This window comes from Rousettus aegyptiacus, unplaced genomic scaffold (assembly GCF_014176215.1).
Source record: "Rousettus aegyptiacus isolate mRouAeg1 unplaced genomic scaffold, mRouAeg1.p scaffold_m13_p_12, whole genome shotgun sequence".
In the NCBI taxonomy this organism is placed as follows: Eukaryota; Metazoa; Chordata; class Mammalia; order Chiroptera; family Pteropodidae; genus Rousettus; species Rousettus aegyptiacus.
This window is the reverse complement of record NW_023416287.1, coordinates 34,365,260-34,381,679: the sequence shown is the minus strand read 5'-3', so window position 1 is coordinate 34,381,679 and position 16,420 is coordinate 34,365,260. Positions and strand designations below refer to the sequence as shown.

At 41.2% G+C, this 16,420-nt stretch overlaps 1 protein-coding gene across 6 annotated transcripts in view; it reads left to right on the top strand.

Moving 5' to 3' along the window:
• RRBP1 (ribosome binding protein 1) overlaps positions 1-16,420 on the top strand; it is a 65,257-nt gene that overhangs the window by 12,701 nt on the left and 36,136 nt on the right. For 4 of the 6 annotated variants that reach the window (XM_016164889.2, XM_016164887.2, XM_016164888.2 and 1 more), the window contains exon 2: positions 9,838-11,746. In XM_016164889.2, coding sequence (XP_016020375.2) covers positions 9,859-11,746 — 1,888 coding nt within the window. In that variant the 5' untranslated portion in view covers positions 9,838-9,858. Of the gene's footprint in view, positions 1-8,968; positions 9,086-9,837; positions 11,747-16,420 lie in introns of those variants that run through there. The other 2 variants (XM_036229695.1, XM_016164892.2) reach the window with 2 other exon arrangements.

Below are 16,420 nucleotides of genomic sequence, written 5' to 3'. Positions count from 1 at the left end.
TCTATGAGGATACCTGTGTTTTTGTTTAGATGTGGTCTTTATAACCATATAACCACATAAGTGAGCCACTCTTATCTTGATGTCATAGTTAATAGAGTCTTTGTTCAGTTGACGTGCTGAGATTTGCTTGGATACAGTGGGGAAGAGACGATCTTTGCTTTATGGAAAAGCTAATGTCTATTGTAGGAAGAATTCTGTTGTGGGCTAGCATATCTTAACTGTTATGTCCATTTTGAGAAGTCAGGATTCTTGATTCCTACCTCATAGGTATGTTATCTTCATAATTGAGGTGAAGCCTCTAGGCTTCTATAAGCTCAGAAGATTTAGGTCTGTTTAAGTACCTACTTTTCCAAAGACCGTTATTTTGGAAAGAACAAAAACATGTTCTTTATTTTTTTATTCTTTATTTTTTTTTCCTTAGGCATCGAAATTGAATCTGAAATGGCCAGTGAATAAGTAATAGAATACATTTCTATTTTTAGTGTTTCAATCTTTCTTTAAAATGAGCAGCCTTATTTCTTTAAAGTAGGAAGTTATTTATTTCCATTCTCTTAAAGCATGAAATAAATTATTTCAGAATACAACTTTTAGTTAACAGCATTTTTCTTAGTTTCTCTGTGTAGAAGAAAATAATCAGCTTATACTTAAAATTTTACATAAGATCATCCGAATACTCTCTAAACCTTTCTAAGTGTTGAGTAAAGTGAGTAAGGTACTTTAAAAAGCAGAGCCAAGCTTACAAGGTAGTGAAAAGAGATTGCCAGAGGCCATAAAGCAAGAGTGAGGGGAGTAACTGGGACCCAAGAGTAAACTTACCCTGGGGTATGAGTGGGGCTTTGTTAGCCAGTCTTCTGGGTCTTCGGCCTTTGGCTTTAATGTCCATGTAAGGACAGGGGTTTATCTAAGGTGGGGAGTAGGACTTGAGCCTCCCCTCAAACACCCAAGTAAAACTTTCACCCTTGAAGGACCACACTCTTAATGAAAGGACAGACTAGTGACAAGGGATGGTGACATGGGGAGCTTATCTGTTTTATCCTCAGGCAGGGGAAGCAGTCACCTGAAAATTTGTAACAGGATGCCCATTCTTATAAAAAAATTTGTTCTTGGCTACAGATTTCTCTGAGGGCCTAGTTGAAGGAAGGATAAAACCACTCTGTAGAGACAACCCCATGACTCAGTCCACCAAAGATATGGTACACAATATCTATTAAAGGCATAAACGTAGGTAATGAGAAATACCAATGGGAAAAAATAATAGTAGGAAAAGAACCAGGCTGACGTGGAAAAAAACCAAAACAAAACAATAAGTTAAAGGACTGGTTATAGAGCCAGTTAGATTCAGCTGAAGAGACAGTTGGTGAAGTGGAACATATGTCTGAGGAGTTTCCCCCAATTGTACCACAGAGAGATTGCGGTCTATCACAAAGAAACAAGAGACAAGGAGTTTAAGACCTAAGTGGCCAAGGGTTTTCCAGAATTGATGAAAAACGCAGCTTCTCAAACTCAGAAAGTACAATAAGCTTCAATAAGATAAATAAAAATAAATACATACCAAAAACTGTTTTTGTTGAATTCTTAGAACCCGAACATGCATATTAATAGTAATGAGAGATTTTTTGAGAGGTATTATGAAGCAGTGACAAATTGACAGCATGTTTCTCAGTAGTAACTAACCTCCCATCCCCACGAAAAAAGCCAGAAGACAAAATAATATCAGAGCAGTGAGAGAAAATAACTGTCAGCAAGGACTTCTATACCTAGATAATCCATTCAATTTCCTGAGGTCTGTAAGTACTGAGAATTTATCAAGAAGAGATCCGTGCTGAAAGAACTAGTTAAGTATATACTTTGGGAAGACCCAAAATTAAGGTAGTAAAATGCAAGAAGCAGTGATGAGCAAATAAATTGGTAAACATATGGGCAATTTAAATATAAGCTGTCTGAAACAAAACAACAATAAGTCCAGGTGTGTGTGATAGAGAAGAAGGGTGGGATGCACTGAGGCAGAAAAGGTGCTCATCTCAGATAGAAGAGCATCAGACTTCAGGCCTGTAATTCTGTTGGGCAAGAGTCATTGGTGAAATGAGGTCAAATATATATGTTAGGAAATGTAAGGTTAAATTTCATTTTAATTATAATTCTAGCACTCACTTAAAAAAAAAGAAAAGAAAAAAGAAAAGAATGTAGAACTTACAAGCACCATAGAGGAAAAGGGGATAAAACTTTAAATAGTCCAGTAGAATGCAAAAAGGGGAGACTGCAAAGAAAAAGTATTATAAATAGGAATCACAAAATAAGGTTATAAATTAGTCCAGTTATATAGGAAATTATAACACGAGTTAATGAATTAAATCTACCAGTTGAAAAAACAAATTGCCACACTGGTCTTAAAATCCAGCTATTTGATATTTTAATAGCTCTACTTGAAATATACAAACACAGAAAGGTTTGAAAGTAAAGAATAGCAAATGATTCTAGGCCATATTAACCCCCCAAGAGTTGGTATAACTTTTTAAATAATCAGACATACTAGACTTTAATGAAAAGAATAATTGTTAGGGATAAAGAGGGTCACTACAAAATAGGAGGGAAAATAGCAGGTACTTTATCAGGAAGGCATGACAATTCTGATCTCATGTTTACCTAATGAGATGGCTTCCAAATAAAGCATAAGTTGACAGATTTCCAGGAGAAATTGGTAAGTACCTGATCATGGTAGGAAAATTTTAAAGCTCTCAATAGCTATTAGGTTAAGCAGGCAAAAAAACTAGTATAGTTCTATAGAAAATTATTAAGCTCAAACTAAGGATACACGTAGAACCCTTCACTCCATAGATTACACATGTATTTATAAAAATTGATTGTAATCTATTAAAATTTATCAAATGTTATAATCTAAACCAGTTTTTCAAACTATTGTGAGCCTCAAAGTCAATTTAGTTGGTTGTGAAAAAAATCATTAAAAATTTTTTGATGACATAGAAAATACCAGTGCATTCCATGTACTAATATTGAATTATTGTTTTATGAAAGTTTTGTTATTTACATGTGTATATACATACATACACTTGTGTGTGTATGTGTGTCACCATCCATCCTGGGTTACATAAAAAATAATTTTTCTGGATTATGATTAAGTCTGGAAGCTTTGTTTTCCATCACACATAACAGATTCTATGATGACAGTACAATTAAATGAAGAATTATCAAATATAATACAGATCACCTGCATGTTAAGAAAGTTAAGGGCACTGCCACTTCATGAGTCTAAGCGATGGTATGGAAGTTAGAAAATACTTAAAACTGAACAATAATGAAAATACTGTGCATTGCAGCTTTTATGTCAAGAAGATAGAATAAAATAAACCAGTGGAAGTTGGAGGAAGGAATAATGAGAATAAATTGCATAGACTGGATCACAAACCAAAAGCTGGTTTTGGAATCATTGAAATTGAATCAGCAATTTACAATAGCCAAGACATGGAAACAACCTATGTCCATCAGTGGATATATGGATAAAGAAGTAGTGTATGTGTAGTGGAATATTATTCAGCTATAGCAAGGGAAAACTCCTGCTCTTAGCAACAGTGTGGATGGTTGGAGGAAGGTGGTGAAACGGTACAAACTTTCAGGTATAAGATAAGTACGTACTAGGGATGTGATATACAGTGTGATGACTACAGCTAACACTGCTGTGTGGTGTATAGGAAAGTTGTTAACAGTAAATCTTAAGAGTTCTCATCATAAGAAAAATTTTTTATTTTTGTGTTTTTTGTTTTGGTTTTGTATCTATATGCAATGACGGATATTAACAACTTATTGTGGTAATCATTTCATGATGTAAGTCAAATCATTAGGCCATATACCTTAAGCTTATTACAGTGCTGTATGTCAATTATATCTCAAAACTGGAGGAATTAGCAGTTAAAAAATCAGTTCTCTACCTTCTCCCTTCTCCAGGAACAGATCTCAAAACACTAGATCCTGACAGTTTTACAGGCAAGTTCTTCCAAACCTATCAACAGGGGGAACGAAATGATCCTTAGCTCATTTTTTGAGACTCGAGTATCCTTGCTACCAAGACCACATAAGAGCAGTTTTGAGAACAAATTTCAACTTTTTCACTTAATAGCACACATGCACATCCCACATAGAAATGTGAACAAACCAAATCTAGTGATATATTAAAAAGAAAAACCCACCATCAAGAAAGGTTAATATCATAAGAACCATCTGTGAGTTAACATTAGAATAGATATTACTGTAATTCAACCCATTTCAAATCAAAGAAAATGTCAAATGATAAAGAAAAAACATTTGCTAAATTTCAGTACCCAATTGTTAAAAAAGGTAAAAAGAAAAGGTAACCAATAATATAAGATAGCTTAATCTGAGAAAATACTTCTCCCAAAAACCTATGGTCAACACAGCGTCTAATAGTGAAATGTTATAAGTGGTGACTTAGGGATGAGACCAGGAAGTCCCCTGTTCCACATTGCTTTAGAGTTCTGCAAGACAAGAGAGCAGAGAGAATTTGGCTTGGAAAGCAAGAAACAATACTGTCTTTTTCATAGGTGACTTTTTTTTTTTTTTTTTTTTTTTTACAAAATAAGTCCAAGATAATCTACAAACTCTTAGATTTGACAAGAGTTTAGCATACTATTTGGGTAAAAGACACGTGCAAAAGGAATAACTTTGCTGGTTTTCTATAGCTAGAATTAGAAAAGTAATTTACAAAAGATATCTTTTTCCAGTACATTTTAAAATAGCAGTACTTTTAACAAAAAGATGGGTGAGACTTTTATAGGGAAGACCATACAAAGCTATCCACAAATTTAAAAGAACATTTAAATAATTGTAGAGCTATACCACACTATATTTATTAGCAAGAAACTCCCATAGTGTATGTACAATGTCACTTCTCCCTATGTTTATCTGATAATTCAGTGTGATTCAAATAAATATCTCGGTAGAATTTTTGGAGGGGATACATGGGCAAAAAGTGGGGTGGTAATTCAGGGCATAGATAAATAATTGGTAGAAGTATGGAGTCCAGTAACAGATTTAGGGATATTTCAGACTTAATGGGACAGAGGTGGTCTGTAAGTTGGGGAGCATGTGGTGAAAGGAGAGAGAGAGCAGTCAGGAAATGGTGCTGGGTAATTATAATGATGGGGAAAAGTTATATCACTATTGCCTGTCATATGCCAAAGTGAATTCTGGGGGATTAAAAAACTATCTACAAAAAGCATTACTGAGGTTTTTAGAATAAAATAACTTGTAAACAGTAAAATAATTTCTGTCACAATGGTTGTCTTTCATCCCAGTGGTTGGAACCTGGGTGGCTGGGGATCAGGGGTATAAGGGAGATTTTTCATTCTGTATGAATCATTGTTTTCCTTTTGAGTTTTGACCTGTAGGGAATGTATTGCCTACATCCAACATAAGTGAGTAATTATTTATATTTAAAGGATAGAGACACTTTTTTCCTTTAAGAGAGGATCTGTTTATGACTTTGGAGTAGTAACTGAAACAAGAATGACAAACCATAAAGGCAAATATTAGTCAATTAGACTACATTAATAGTATAACTAATAGTTGACATCCAAAAACACTACAAATTTGTTGAAATAAACCACAGACTTCAACACATGTCTAAAACAACAAATGATTAATATCAAAAATATGTAGAGGATACCTACAAACAGGAAAAAAAACAATAGAAAAATGGGCAAAAGATATGAATAGTAACACAGTAAAGAAATCTGAAGGGCTAGTGAATCTGGGAGATGCAATGTCATATCCATTTGGAACCATGTTTCAAGTTTGACTACAATAGGAAGTGTTGGCAGATATGTGGAAGGTGGGGGGCCTTGGAGGCATTGCCCCTTTGTGGAGCAGTTTGCCAGCATCTGGCATATCTGTGACCACCCTGTGACCCAGCTGGTCCAGTTCTAGATATATCATAGAGAAATCTGTACACGGGCAGAGAGAAACTGGGAGACATGTCACACTATAGTTTAAGTTCAGTCTTAAAAAATGTTGCCCAGTGGTACCTGCAGTAGTGTCATTTATATAACCCTCACCAGCACTCAGAGCCACAATGTACTTTGCGGAGACAGGTATTTGTAATTCAAGCATAAACACATATGGAGATGCTAAGTGACACATATCTGGGTGCTAGTTCTCTGGAAGGATAGATAAGTTTTTAAAATATCTGAAATAAATGTGGTAAAATGTTTGCATATGAAAAACCTTTATCAAAGATGATAGAGTTGTAGGTAAATGGGTGGTCAGGATATTTTTCTTAATCTTTTTTGTATATTTGAAATATTTCCTAGTATTTAAAAAAATTAGGAGACAGTAATTCTGATACAACTGTATCTACTAGGGTCTCTATTTCATTGTCATTCTCTTTTAGTTTTATATCTTCCTGGTAGGTTATCATGTGCCCTGGAAATGGATCTGGGGACTTGTTCTCTTAGATACCATCCCCTTCCTGCAGCACACTCTTGCCCCACAGCCACACATAGTCCACAGTGGAGTGGCTAGTTAGTGATGAGACCCAACCCCAAGGGTGCCGTTGAAAGCTCTTTCACAAAGTCTGTCTAAATCCAATTGCCAGATTGGACTGAAATGGCCAAACTGGACTAGACTGGTTGGGCTATGTGAGTTAGCAGATGTGTTCTGTCTAAAGAATTTGAGTTTTCCACTTTTGTTACCTGAATCCTCACTCTCTAGGACTTTCAAGGTGGGCCAGTAAGTTTGAGCCAGCCGTGCCTGGGAGTGGTCCCCAAGCCTCTGGGTGACCTGCTTCCTTCTATCGCAGGGTCTTCACCTTTCTACTTTACAGTCTTAGCATACTAGCAATAGTAAATAAAAGGAAATATTTCATAGAAGTTTTGAGAATTGATACAACATAGTACAGGATATGGCTGACACACACCTTTGCCAACCTGGGCATGGCCTGTGGGAAACCCTGGGGGCGATTCCTAGTAGGGGTCCTTTAATGACAGTGGGGAATTCAGAAGCAAAGCATCCCAAATGTTGATCTTGAGCACATTGTGAGGCATCACCAGCTTTATCATTCCTGTGAGTCAGGAATCTCCCATGATGCTGCCCCTTAAGCTGACCCTGCAGAACAGCAAGAAGGCTGGCTTTCACTTAGATTTCTTTTTGATATTAATCATTTGCTATTTGTTGTGCTACAGCCTTGGCCTTAAATGTTTCAGTGTATTACTCCTTAAGATGAGGGCTTTTTATTCTTCTGTGAAAGACTTCTTAAAGCATTTCTAACCCAGGACTTAGTGGTAGGGATGTAATTTCTTAGAGCAATCCTTTTTGTGTAAGTTTGGAAGACACAGTTGTATAGCTATCAAACACCCTTGTGTGTGCTGCAGAGGAAACTATTCTCTCAAGCTAGCCTTTCTTGATTCTGTGCTGTCAGCAGAGAATATATTTTTGTGTCTCATGTTTGCCTAACTTGAGTAAGAGTCAAGGCTAATTATTTCAACCTTGGCTTTTCTGACTAAACCACGAGGCTGCACAAGCCCCACAGCACTCACTGGGGACAGACCCCGCTTTGTAGGAGCCTGGTGACCCTGCAACTCCACAGGAGACCACCCTTCAAGTACAGAGTTGTTGGGAAGCCACTTGGGGCTCACAGAGTCACAGCCAGGGTGACACAGGCCCCTGGCGTTTCACTGCCTCTAGAGAAAGCGAGGAGTGTTTCTGAGGAATTTTGTCGTCTGAATAGACTGAATGTAATGATAGGAACATGGTTTTTGTACCTGAGCATATCCACATTGGCAAAATTCTGAGAGGTCTTTGTGAGAGTTTCAGTTGGTGGATGCCCACCAAGAAATGGAGGTTGACCATAGAAGTTCCAAAGCTTATTGTCCCTGCCCTCTCACTCGCTCTAGGGCTAAGCAGGGCACAGTTTCATTTTCAATACTTAGGTTGTGGGTGTGTTTCTAGAAGAACTAATTTGGCACAGCTTCTCTTGATTGTCATATGTGAGGGTATACCATGGATCACGCTGTGAGAACTCATGGCCAGAGGTCAGAATCCACTTGCCCAGATCGAAGGCTGCATGAGGCTACCTTGGACTTCATTTGCAGAGGTTCCAACTGGAATGAAGAGTTTGATTTGGTCCTACAGACCCAGGGAGGAATAAGTATCACAGCTGCGGCTGATGGAGTTACCACTGTGGAAAGCACAGGCTGTGAAGTGTTTGTCAGGAGCACATTAAACTCTCTACCTGCAGGGGTTTTATTAGAAAGGCACAGTGAAACCCCGTGTCTATTCTGCGATGGCAGTGATTTTTCTTAGAAAGTAATGCTGAGACATTTTAAACAATCTTTCTTCTCCATTCCTTCTTAAGAGTGCCCTAAGGTCAAAATTTAGATTTCATAATTGTTTAGAAATCCTACTCTATTTCTCTCTCCCTCTCTCATTGGAAGAGAAATCTCAACCTCTAAGCCACTGACAAGCCTGGACCCAGCCTACTGCAGCATCTAGAGATTTGGGGGGCTTATCCTGGAGAGGGAGCTTCACCTCTCCTGCTTCTCTCCCTTCTTCCCCTCTCCACTTTCCCTTACCTACCCTTCTTATGCTCACATTCTGTTCACTAATTCCATTGCTGATCCTCTATAGAGGGCTAGGCTCTGTTTCTCACTCTCCAGTTTAGGGGACTGGGAATGTGATAATAACATCAAAATTAGTTGACAAAAGTTGAATGTATCCAAATAAATAAACCTCTTGGAGTTCTTCACTGGAATTGAACCTATCCTGCACTATCAGCCAGGAAGGTGAGAACCAGGCCTCCTCTGACTCTTTGGACTTTGGTCTGTGAGCATTGAGAAGGGATGGTTCATCCTCTTGGTTTGGAGTGTGTTGCCAGGCAAAGAGCCCTCTCCCGAAGGCAAAGATTGAGCCTGATGACACTATCCTTCCTTTCTCTTTGCAGCCTCCCAATGTGAAATTCCAAACCTGAAGTCTTATTTGATGGACTTCCCAAGACTAATACTTCCTGTTTCTTAATGTGTGAATTGCAGGTTCTATAACTCTTCAGCAGCTGTTACAGGCAAGAGACTACTTTTTTTCTCAGAAAATTCTTCATCACTTTTCAGGATTGTAATTCGAAGATTTTCACATCTGACCTTGAGTAGTTGTGTTTATCAGTGCTAGAGAAAAGGGAGATGACAGAGTAGAGATGGCATGCCAGGGGCCTGCTGGTCAGAATACATGAAGCCGAAAGCCGGAAGTATTTGGTATGGCTCACATGGTATTTTTTAAATCTGTCAATTTCACTTTGAGAAAAAGAGATTTCTAGCCTAATGTGAAAAAGCTAGAGATCTCTTGGCACAGCACTCACATTTCTATAGTCAGCTTTGGCTGGGTGACACTTGCTCCCTAATTTAGTGGGGCATTTTTGCCACAGTCCTCACTACTCCCCATTGTCGCACACCTGGCCTGTGCTTGTGCTCATGTGAATCTTTAATCCCTGTGATGGGCGAATATCTTGAATTGTGATTGAGGCTTCTGAGTCTCTAGGGCATTACATTTTTCCTAATTATAGACCTGCACTCTGTCATCTCTCTATTGCTTCATTTCTGCTGGCACTTAAAGGGATTGCTCATATCTTGTGTAAAACTTGTTCACTTCTGAGGAGGAGCAGGTAAAAATGTATGACATCAGAGATTGCCTGGATTTGTTTCTGCTTTGACTTTCAGTCTGAAGATTTAGTGAAACCTTAAGTTTGGTAGTGGGGGTGGGGTGGAAACTGTCAATACCTCAATTTCTGCAAAAAGTAATATATGTGTATGTGTTTGGCAGGTAAAAGGAAAGCAAGCCAGAATGGACATTTACGATACTCAAACCTTGGGGGTTGTGGTCTTTGGTGGATTCATGGTGGTTTCCGCCATTGGCATCTTCCTAGTGTCAACCTTCTCCATGAAGGAGACGTCATATGAAGAAGCTCTAGCCAACCAGCGCAAAGAGATGGCGAAAACTCACCACCAGAAAGTGGAGAAGAAAAAGAAGGAAAAAACAGTAGAAAAGAAAGGAAAGACTAAGAAAAAAGAAGAGAAACCCAATGGGAAGATACCTGACCATGAACCAGCCCCCAACATGACCATCCTCCTCAAAGACCCAGTGCGGGCACCTGCAGTGGCTGTGGCTCCAACCCCAGTTCAGCATCCGATGGTCGTTGCCCCTATAGCCACGGTATCAGCCATGCCCCAAGAGAAGCTGGCCTCCTTTCCTAAAGACAAAAAGAAGAAGGAGAAAAAAGTAGCAAAGGTGGAACCAGCAGTCAGTTCTATAGTGAATTCCATCCAGGTCCTTACTTCAAAGGCTGCCATCTTGGAAACCGCTCCCAAGGAGGTGCCTATGGTGGTTGTGCCCCCAGTGGGTGCCAAGACCAGTACCCCAGCCACTGGCACTGTGCAGGGCAAAAAGGCAGAGGGGACCCAGAACCAGGGCAAAAAGGCAGAAGGAACCCCCAACCAGGGCAAAAAGGCAGAGGGAACCCCCAACCAGGGCAAAAAGGCAGAGGGAACCCCCAACCAGGGCAAAAAAGCAGAGAGTGCCCAGAATCAGGGCAAAAAGGTCGAGGGGGGGCCCAACCAGGGCAAAAAGGTGGAGGGAGTCCAAAGTCAGGGCAAAAAGATGGAGGGAATCCTGAACCAGGGCAAAAAGGTAGAAGCAGCCCAGAATCAGAGCAAAAAATCAGAGGGGGCCTCCAACCAGGGCAAAAAGGCAGACGGGGCCCCCAACCAGGGCAAAAAGGCAGAAGGGGCCCCAAACCAGGGCAAAAAGGTAGAAGGGGCCCCAAACCAGGGCAAAAAGGCGGAAGGGGCCCCAAACCAGGGCAAAAAGGCAGAAGGAGCTCCTAACCAGGGCAAAAAGGCAGAAGGGACCCCTAACCAGGGCAAAAAGGCAGAAGGGACCCCTAACCAGGGCAAAAAGGCAGAGGGGGCCCCCAACCAGGGCAAAAAGGTAGAGGGGGCCCAGAATCAGGGTAAAAAAGCTGAGGGGGGCCCCAACCAGGGCAAAAAAGAAGAAGGGACCCCAAACCAGGGCAAAAAGTCAGAAGGGAGCCCCAATCAGGGCAAAAAGGTAGAAGTGGTGCAGAATCAGAGCAGAAAGGCAGAGGGAACCCCCAACCAGGGCAAAAAGGCAGAGGGGGCCCAGAACCAGGGTAAAAAGGCAGAAGGGACCCCCAACCAGGGTAAAAAGGTGGAGGGGACCCCCAACCAGGGTAAAAAGGTGGAGGGGACCCCCAACCAGGGTAAAAAGGCGGAGGGAGCCCCCAACCAGGGCAAAAAGGCAGAGGCCGCCCAGAACCAGGGCAAAAAGGTGGAGGGGGCCCAAAACCAGGGCAAAAAGGCGGAAGGGGCCCAAAACCAGGGCAAAAAGGTGGAGGGAGCCCAGAATCAGGGCAAAAAGGCAGATTCAGTTGCTAATCAAGGTACAAAGGCGGAGGGCGTCGTAAACCAGGGGAAAAAAGCAGAGGGGGCTCCCAATCAAGGTAAAAAGGCAGAAAGAACCCCAAGTCAGGGCAAAAGGTCAGAAGGGTCCCCCAACCAGGGCAAAAAGGTGGATGCGTCTGCCAATCAGGGTAAAAAGGCAGAGTCAGCTCCTATCCCGGGCAAAAATGCAGATATGGTCCAGAGCCAGGAAGCACCAAAGCAAGAGGCTCCTTCAAAGAAGAAGTCTGGTTCAAAGAAGAAAGGTGAGCCTGGTAAGTAACTTTGATTTCTTTATGAACTTGGAAAGAAAAGCTTTCTTTAAAAGGCTTATAGATTCCCTTTGGGGAAGCCATCTGTATCAGTAAGCTAATGCCACAACAAGGCTGCATAACAAACATTCCAGATTTCAGTGGCTTTCACAAGCAGTCATTTATTCTTGCTCATGCTTCTTTTGAATTGACTGGAGGTTGACTGATCTAAGCTGTCTTAGCTGAGTAGCTCTGTTTCATGATGCAGTTTAACTTGTTTTGGCTCCTTACTGCAGGTTGAGTGTAGGTCTATTCCACATGTGTTCATTCTGAGGCCCAGGTTGAGGCTTTAGTGAATGAGGGCAGAGGTCTTTCTCATGGTTATGGCAGAGCTATAAAAGGGCACATTTCAAACTAGCATTCTTTAGGCCAGATCAAGTCATGTGATTGAACCAGAGTTATGATACAGCAGATCTTTTTTAAATGTCTGACTGCATTCTGTGAGCCTATTCTATTTCTTACCCCACCAGGTACTTTAGCATAGCTTTATTTGTTTCTGTATGTTTGTTTGTTGAGTGAATAATGGTAGGATGTTTTCAGGAAACAATGGCATTCATCCACTACTACCCCCAGTTAATTAATGGAGCAACATATATATATATATATAATAGAACATTAATCCCCCCTTATCTTTTTAGTGGATTTTACTATAGAAATTGGACCAGTGAGTTTCTATTTGATATTCATCGCTCATTGATAGAATAGTTCTGTGCTTGCATGTGTGTGTAAGTCTTTGACTAGCTTAGCTGTTAGTTAATTTGGAAAAGGGATTGTGTTTGTCTTGGTGAGGCATCTTACAGGGTCTGAAATTTTTGGACCTGTATTGGTTAGCACAGGGCCCTGCATTTTTAGCTGGGTTTCCCTCTCTTGATCCTTTGTGAAGCTCTATTACCTTTTCTTGGGTTTCCTTCTCTCCCATTTTCTTGGGTTGGGGGGAGTGCGAGGGAAGGACATTTGCTTAGGCAATACCTTGTCCCATGTGAGGGGACCCATCCTCTGTGAGCAGTTTGGGGCTTTCTACTGAGGGTCAGGGAGTGGCCACCTGACCCTACAAGTCAGTTCAATCTCTCATACCCTTTGAAAACCCAGCCACTTAGCCTCAGCTCTATCTCCACTGGCTGGATCAAGGACACACTGCCTTGTCTTTAAGGTGATGTTCCACTTGATCCAGGGATAAGGGCATCCGAGACTTGAAAACAGGGATGGAACTGAGACCTGGCTGTTTTCTGGCTCTCCCATGTCAGGTCTGTTCAAAATAGAGCTTCCTGTGTCCTATGGCCATTATACCATGTAATGGCTTTAGATGTCTGAGGTAAGGCATGAAGTAGCAGTGTGATGGTAATATAGAAAAGAAGGCAAAATGTTCCTTATTTGGAGATAGTAGAGATACCTTGTTAAAGAAGGAAGACCTAGCTCTATTGCCTGTGTGAACCCATACAGCTGCTCAGCTGAGGTGGTGTTAGAGAAAATTTGAACAGAGGAGAAAAATATCATGGTCCAGGATAAGGAAGATTAAATACTATAAAGTGATAGTTATCTCAAGTTCACTTAGTGGTTTATTATACTTCCAGCCAAAATTTCAATGATATTTTCCCCTCTTAATATGACAAAACTATCCTAAAAGTCCCATCCGAAGGGTAAAACAGATAAGAGTATTAGAATTTTAAGTAGCTTTTGAAAGGCCAATTCTGTCTGATGTGTGAATATTCCCATATTCCCAAACTATAGTAATTACAACAAGTAGGGTCCTGGCCCAGGGCCAGCCAGGTCAAGGGATAGAATGGCCCTGAAGTAGACTGCATCATTCCTAAGAACTTCAATGAGGGGAGGGAGTGTCATTTCAGAAGGGAAGAAAAATGTTCAGGCAAATCTTGGGAAGCATGTTCAAGATTTGGAAGAGTCTGCTTACACCCCTCTAAAAATTTATGGTTTGGATGAATTAGATTTAATTTTAAAAGAAATCAAACCCTAGAAAATATAAAATAAAAGACAGCTGAGATTAATATTGATCAACCCAGACAGAGGGAGGTTGTCAGTCTGAGGTTGCGATGAGAAAATTACAAAAGCCAATATGGAGCTCTTGGCCACACAGATAGCCATGTGGGATGTTCAGACAGGACCAAATGAAAACAGCCACAAGGGTACTACGTGTGGCTGTATAGAACACCTGGAAGGTGAAGTTTTTTATTCTTCAGGGTGTCAGAGAGTCTGATATCATGGGAGAAAGATTTTCTTGTACTTTGTTTTTTATTTTCCTGAATTTCTACTGTGTGATCTCAGCCCAGTTTTCCTGGGGTTAGTGTGTGAAGCTATCTATCTGCAGGGCCCTCCGAGGTAGATGAAGGCCACTCCCCACCCCACAACTCCATGAAGTTCATGAAATCATGGGTTTTCCTAGTGGCTTATGGAATGGGGCTCATAGTTCTCTTGCATTTACATCTTCCGTATGGAGGTTAGTGTTCTAGAATTAATCTGTGGCTGTGACTGTGTTTCCGAGTGAGAGCAGGCCACGTTCTTTCCACACAGTTACACCTTGTGTCCCGTGAGGCTATGGTCAGCCTAGGTTGCCTGACCTTAACCTCCTTGCCTGCCTAAGGCCTGTCTACCCACTGTTTCTCCATGGCTATGTGGGCCCAACTCAAGGGAACTGTGGGCACAACTATGGCTAGGCTGACCCTGGCATCCAGAAACTTGGGAAATGGCAGATATGAGTAGCTTTGCTGGCCTGACGACCATGGGGAGATGCTTAGGGATTAGGTTCCAGTTGCTGGTGGGGAGCAGGCCGGGAAGGGACTCCCTTCTCTGAATCGAGGACACCTTGACTTGGGTGCAAAGGGCTCTAGGGCCATGAACTTTTGTTCCTGGGCCCCAGAGAGCTAGAGTCTAGGGCTATGCTGTCCAATTATGGGAGCTGCTAGTCATATGGGGCCATATAAGTTAATATTTGGGTCAATCAAAAATCAATAAAATGAAAGATTCAGTTGCACTAGCCACATTCCAAACATTCATTAGTCACATGTGCAAATGAAGAACAACATCTCCATTAGCATAGTAAGTTCTTTCAGATCAGTGCTGCTCTAAATAGGAGCCATTGGGGAGATAGCCTCTTGGGTCACCTTGCAGGAGGCCCTGTGGAAACTAACATGTCTCTGTTGGTACCATACAATTCCTCCCCATTTTGTCCAGTCTGCTTGCATCCTAGTGGGGTGAGGGTGAGCTCCCCATTGTCCTCCATATCACAGTAAGATGTGACAGATGAGTCCATGGAGGCAGTGGCTGGCCGTGACACATAACAAATCAGTGGCAAAACCCACCCTGGGGCTAGGGTCTACCAGAGACAGGATTGCTTCCTTAGTCCTTCCCTAGGTCAGCCCAGCAGGGCCTTTGCTTACAGGTAGCCCAGGGGGAGACACAGCAGGTATGGAGGTGGGCACAGAACACATTTCTGCAGACCTGACTTAGAATTATTCCAGGACTTCTGATCTGATTTTCCTTTAAGAGCAAATCAGGGCCATGTGACAGCTTTTTACCTCTTATCTGTGGCCAGATTTGATAGTGAACACCTGGCTTCCTAATCCTTGCTTTTTAAAAACTTGTTTTTGTATAAATATGTGCTTCCAGCAAATAAAATTCAGGCAGTATAGAAGCATGGAAGATGAAAATTGAAAGTCTTCCTTTCCATTCCATCCCATTACTTCCCAGGAGGAACCCCAGGATTGCTCTGCTCATTACACCAGATGCATATGTAGGGCCTGCAGTGCACACAGCTTTGGAACTGGCTTTCTTCATTTACGAGTGTACGGGTGACATCTTTCCATATTGCTCCTATAAGGCTACTACTTTCAGCTATGTCATATTTCATAGCATGAATGTATCATTATTTAAGTGACATTAAGTAGTGTGTAGTTTTTTTGCTGCTAAAATTAACACTGCAGTGATACATATGTATTGTTGTGTATCTTTAGAAAGTAAATTCCTAGATATGTGATTGTTAAGTCAAAAGGTAGGTACATCTTTAATTTAGGAAGACAGTACATCACTCCAAAAACATTCCATGCTTTGCCTATGTCGTGGAGTAAGAGAGGCCACATAGTTCCCAGCACCCTCCGTCTGACTTTACGGCTCATGTGGTGCTGTGGAAATGGTGATAATTTCAGGGGAGCATCATAAACCCAGGTGTGGAACAAGGAGAAAATACTTGCTTATGAAACAAAGAGCACAGATTCTTGTCTCAGTGTTTGGAAAAGAGGGAATTCACAGAACCTGAGAGAAGTGGAAGTTTTCCAGAGATAAAGCTTAGGAACATTTGCAGTATTGTACAGGCCTCCACGGGTTTGTTCTCTGATAGTTACCTCAGCACTCGTGCACTGTGCTTATTAGGAAAGCCATGTTTCTTTAACAAGAAGTACGTGTATATGTGGTAGTGGTGGTTTTTTAAACATCTGTTTTTGTCCTCAGACTTAGTGTTTGCCTGTTTAATTATGCTGTCCTGCCTCCCTTGCGCATAGCATGTGCTAACGGGTGGCTCAGTGGTACATTTCAGAAGAGTCGTTTGTTCCAGGACTTGTAAGTAAGTCCATATTAGCGCAGCGTGGGTCTGAGCCGCAAATAAACCAAAGACTTAGACTTGGGAAGTAC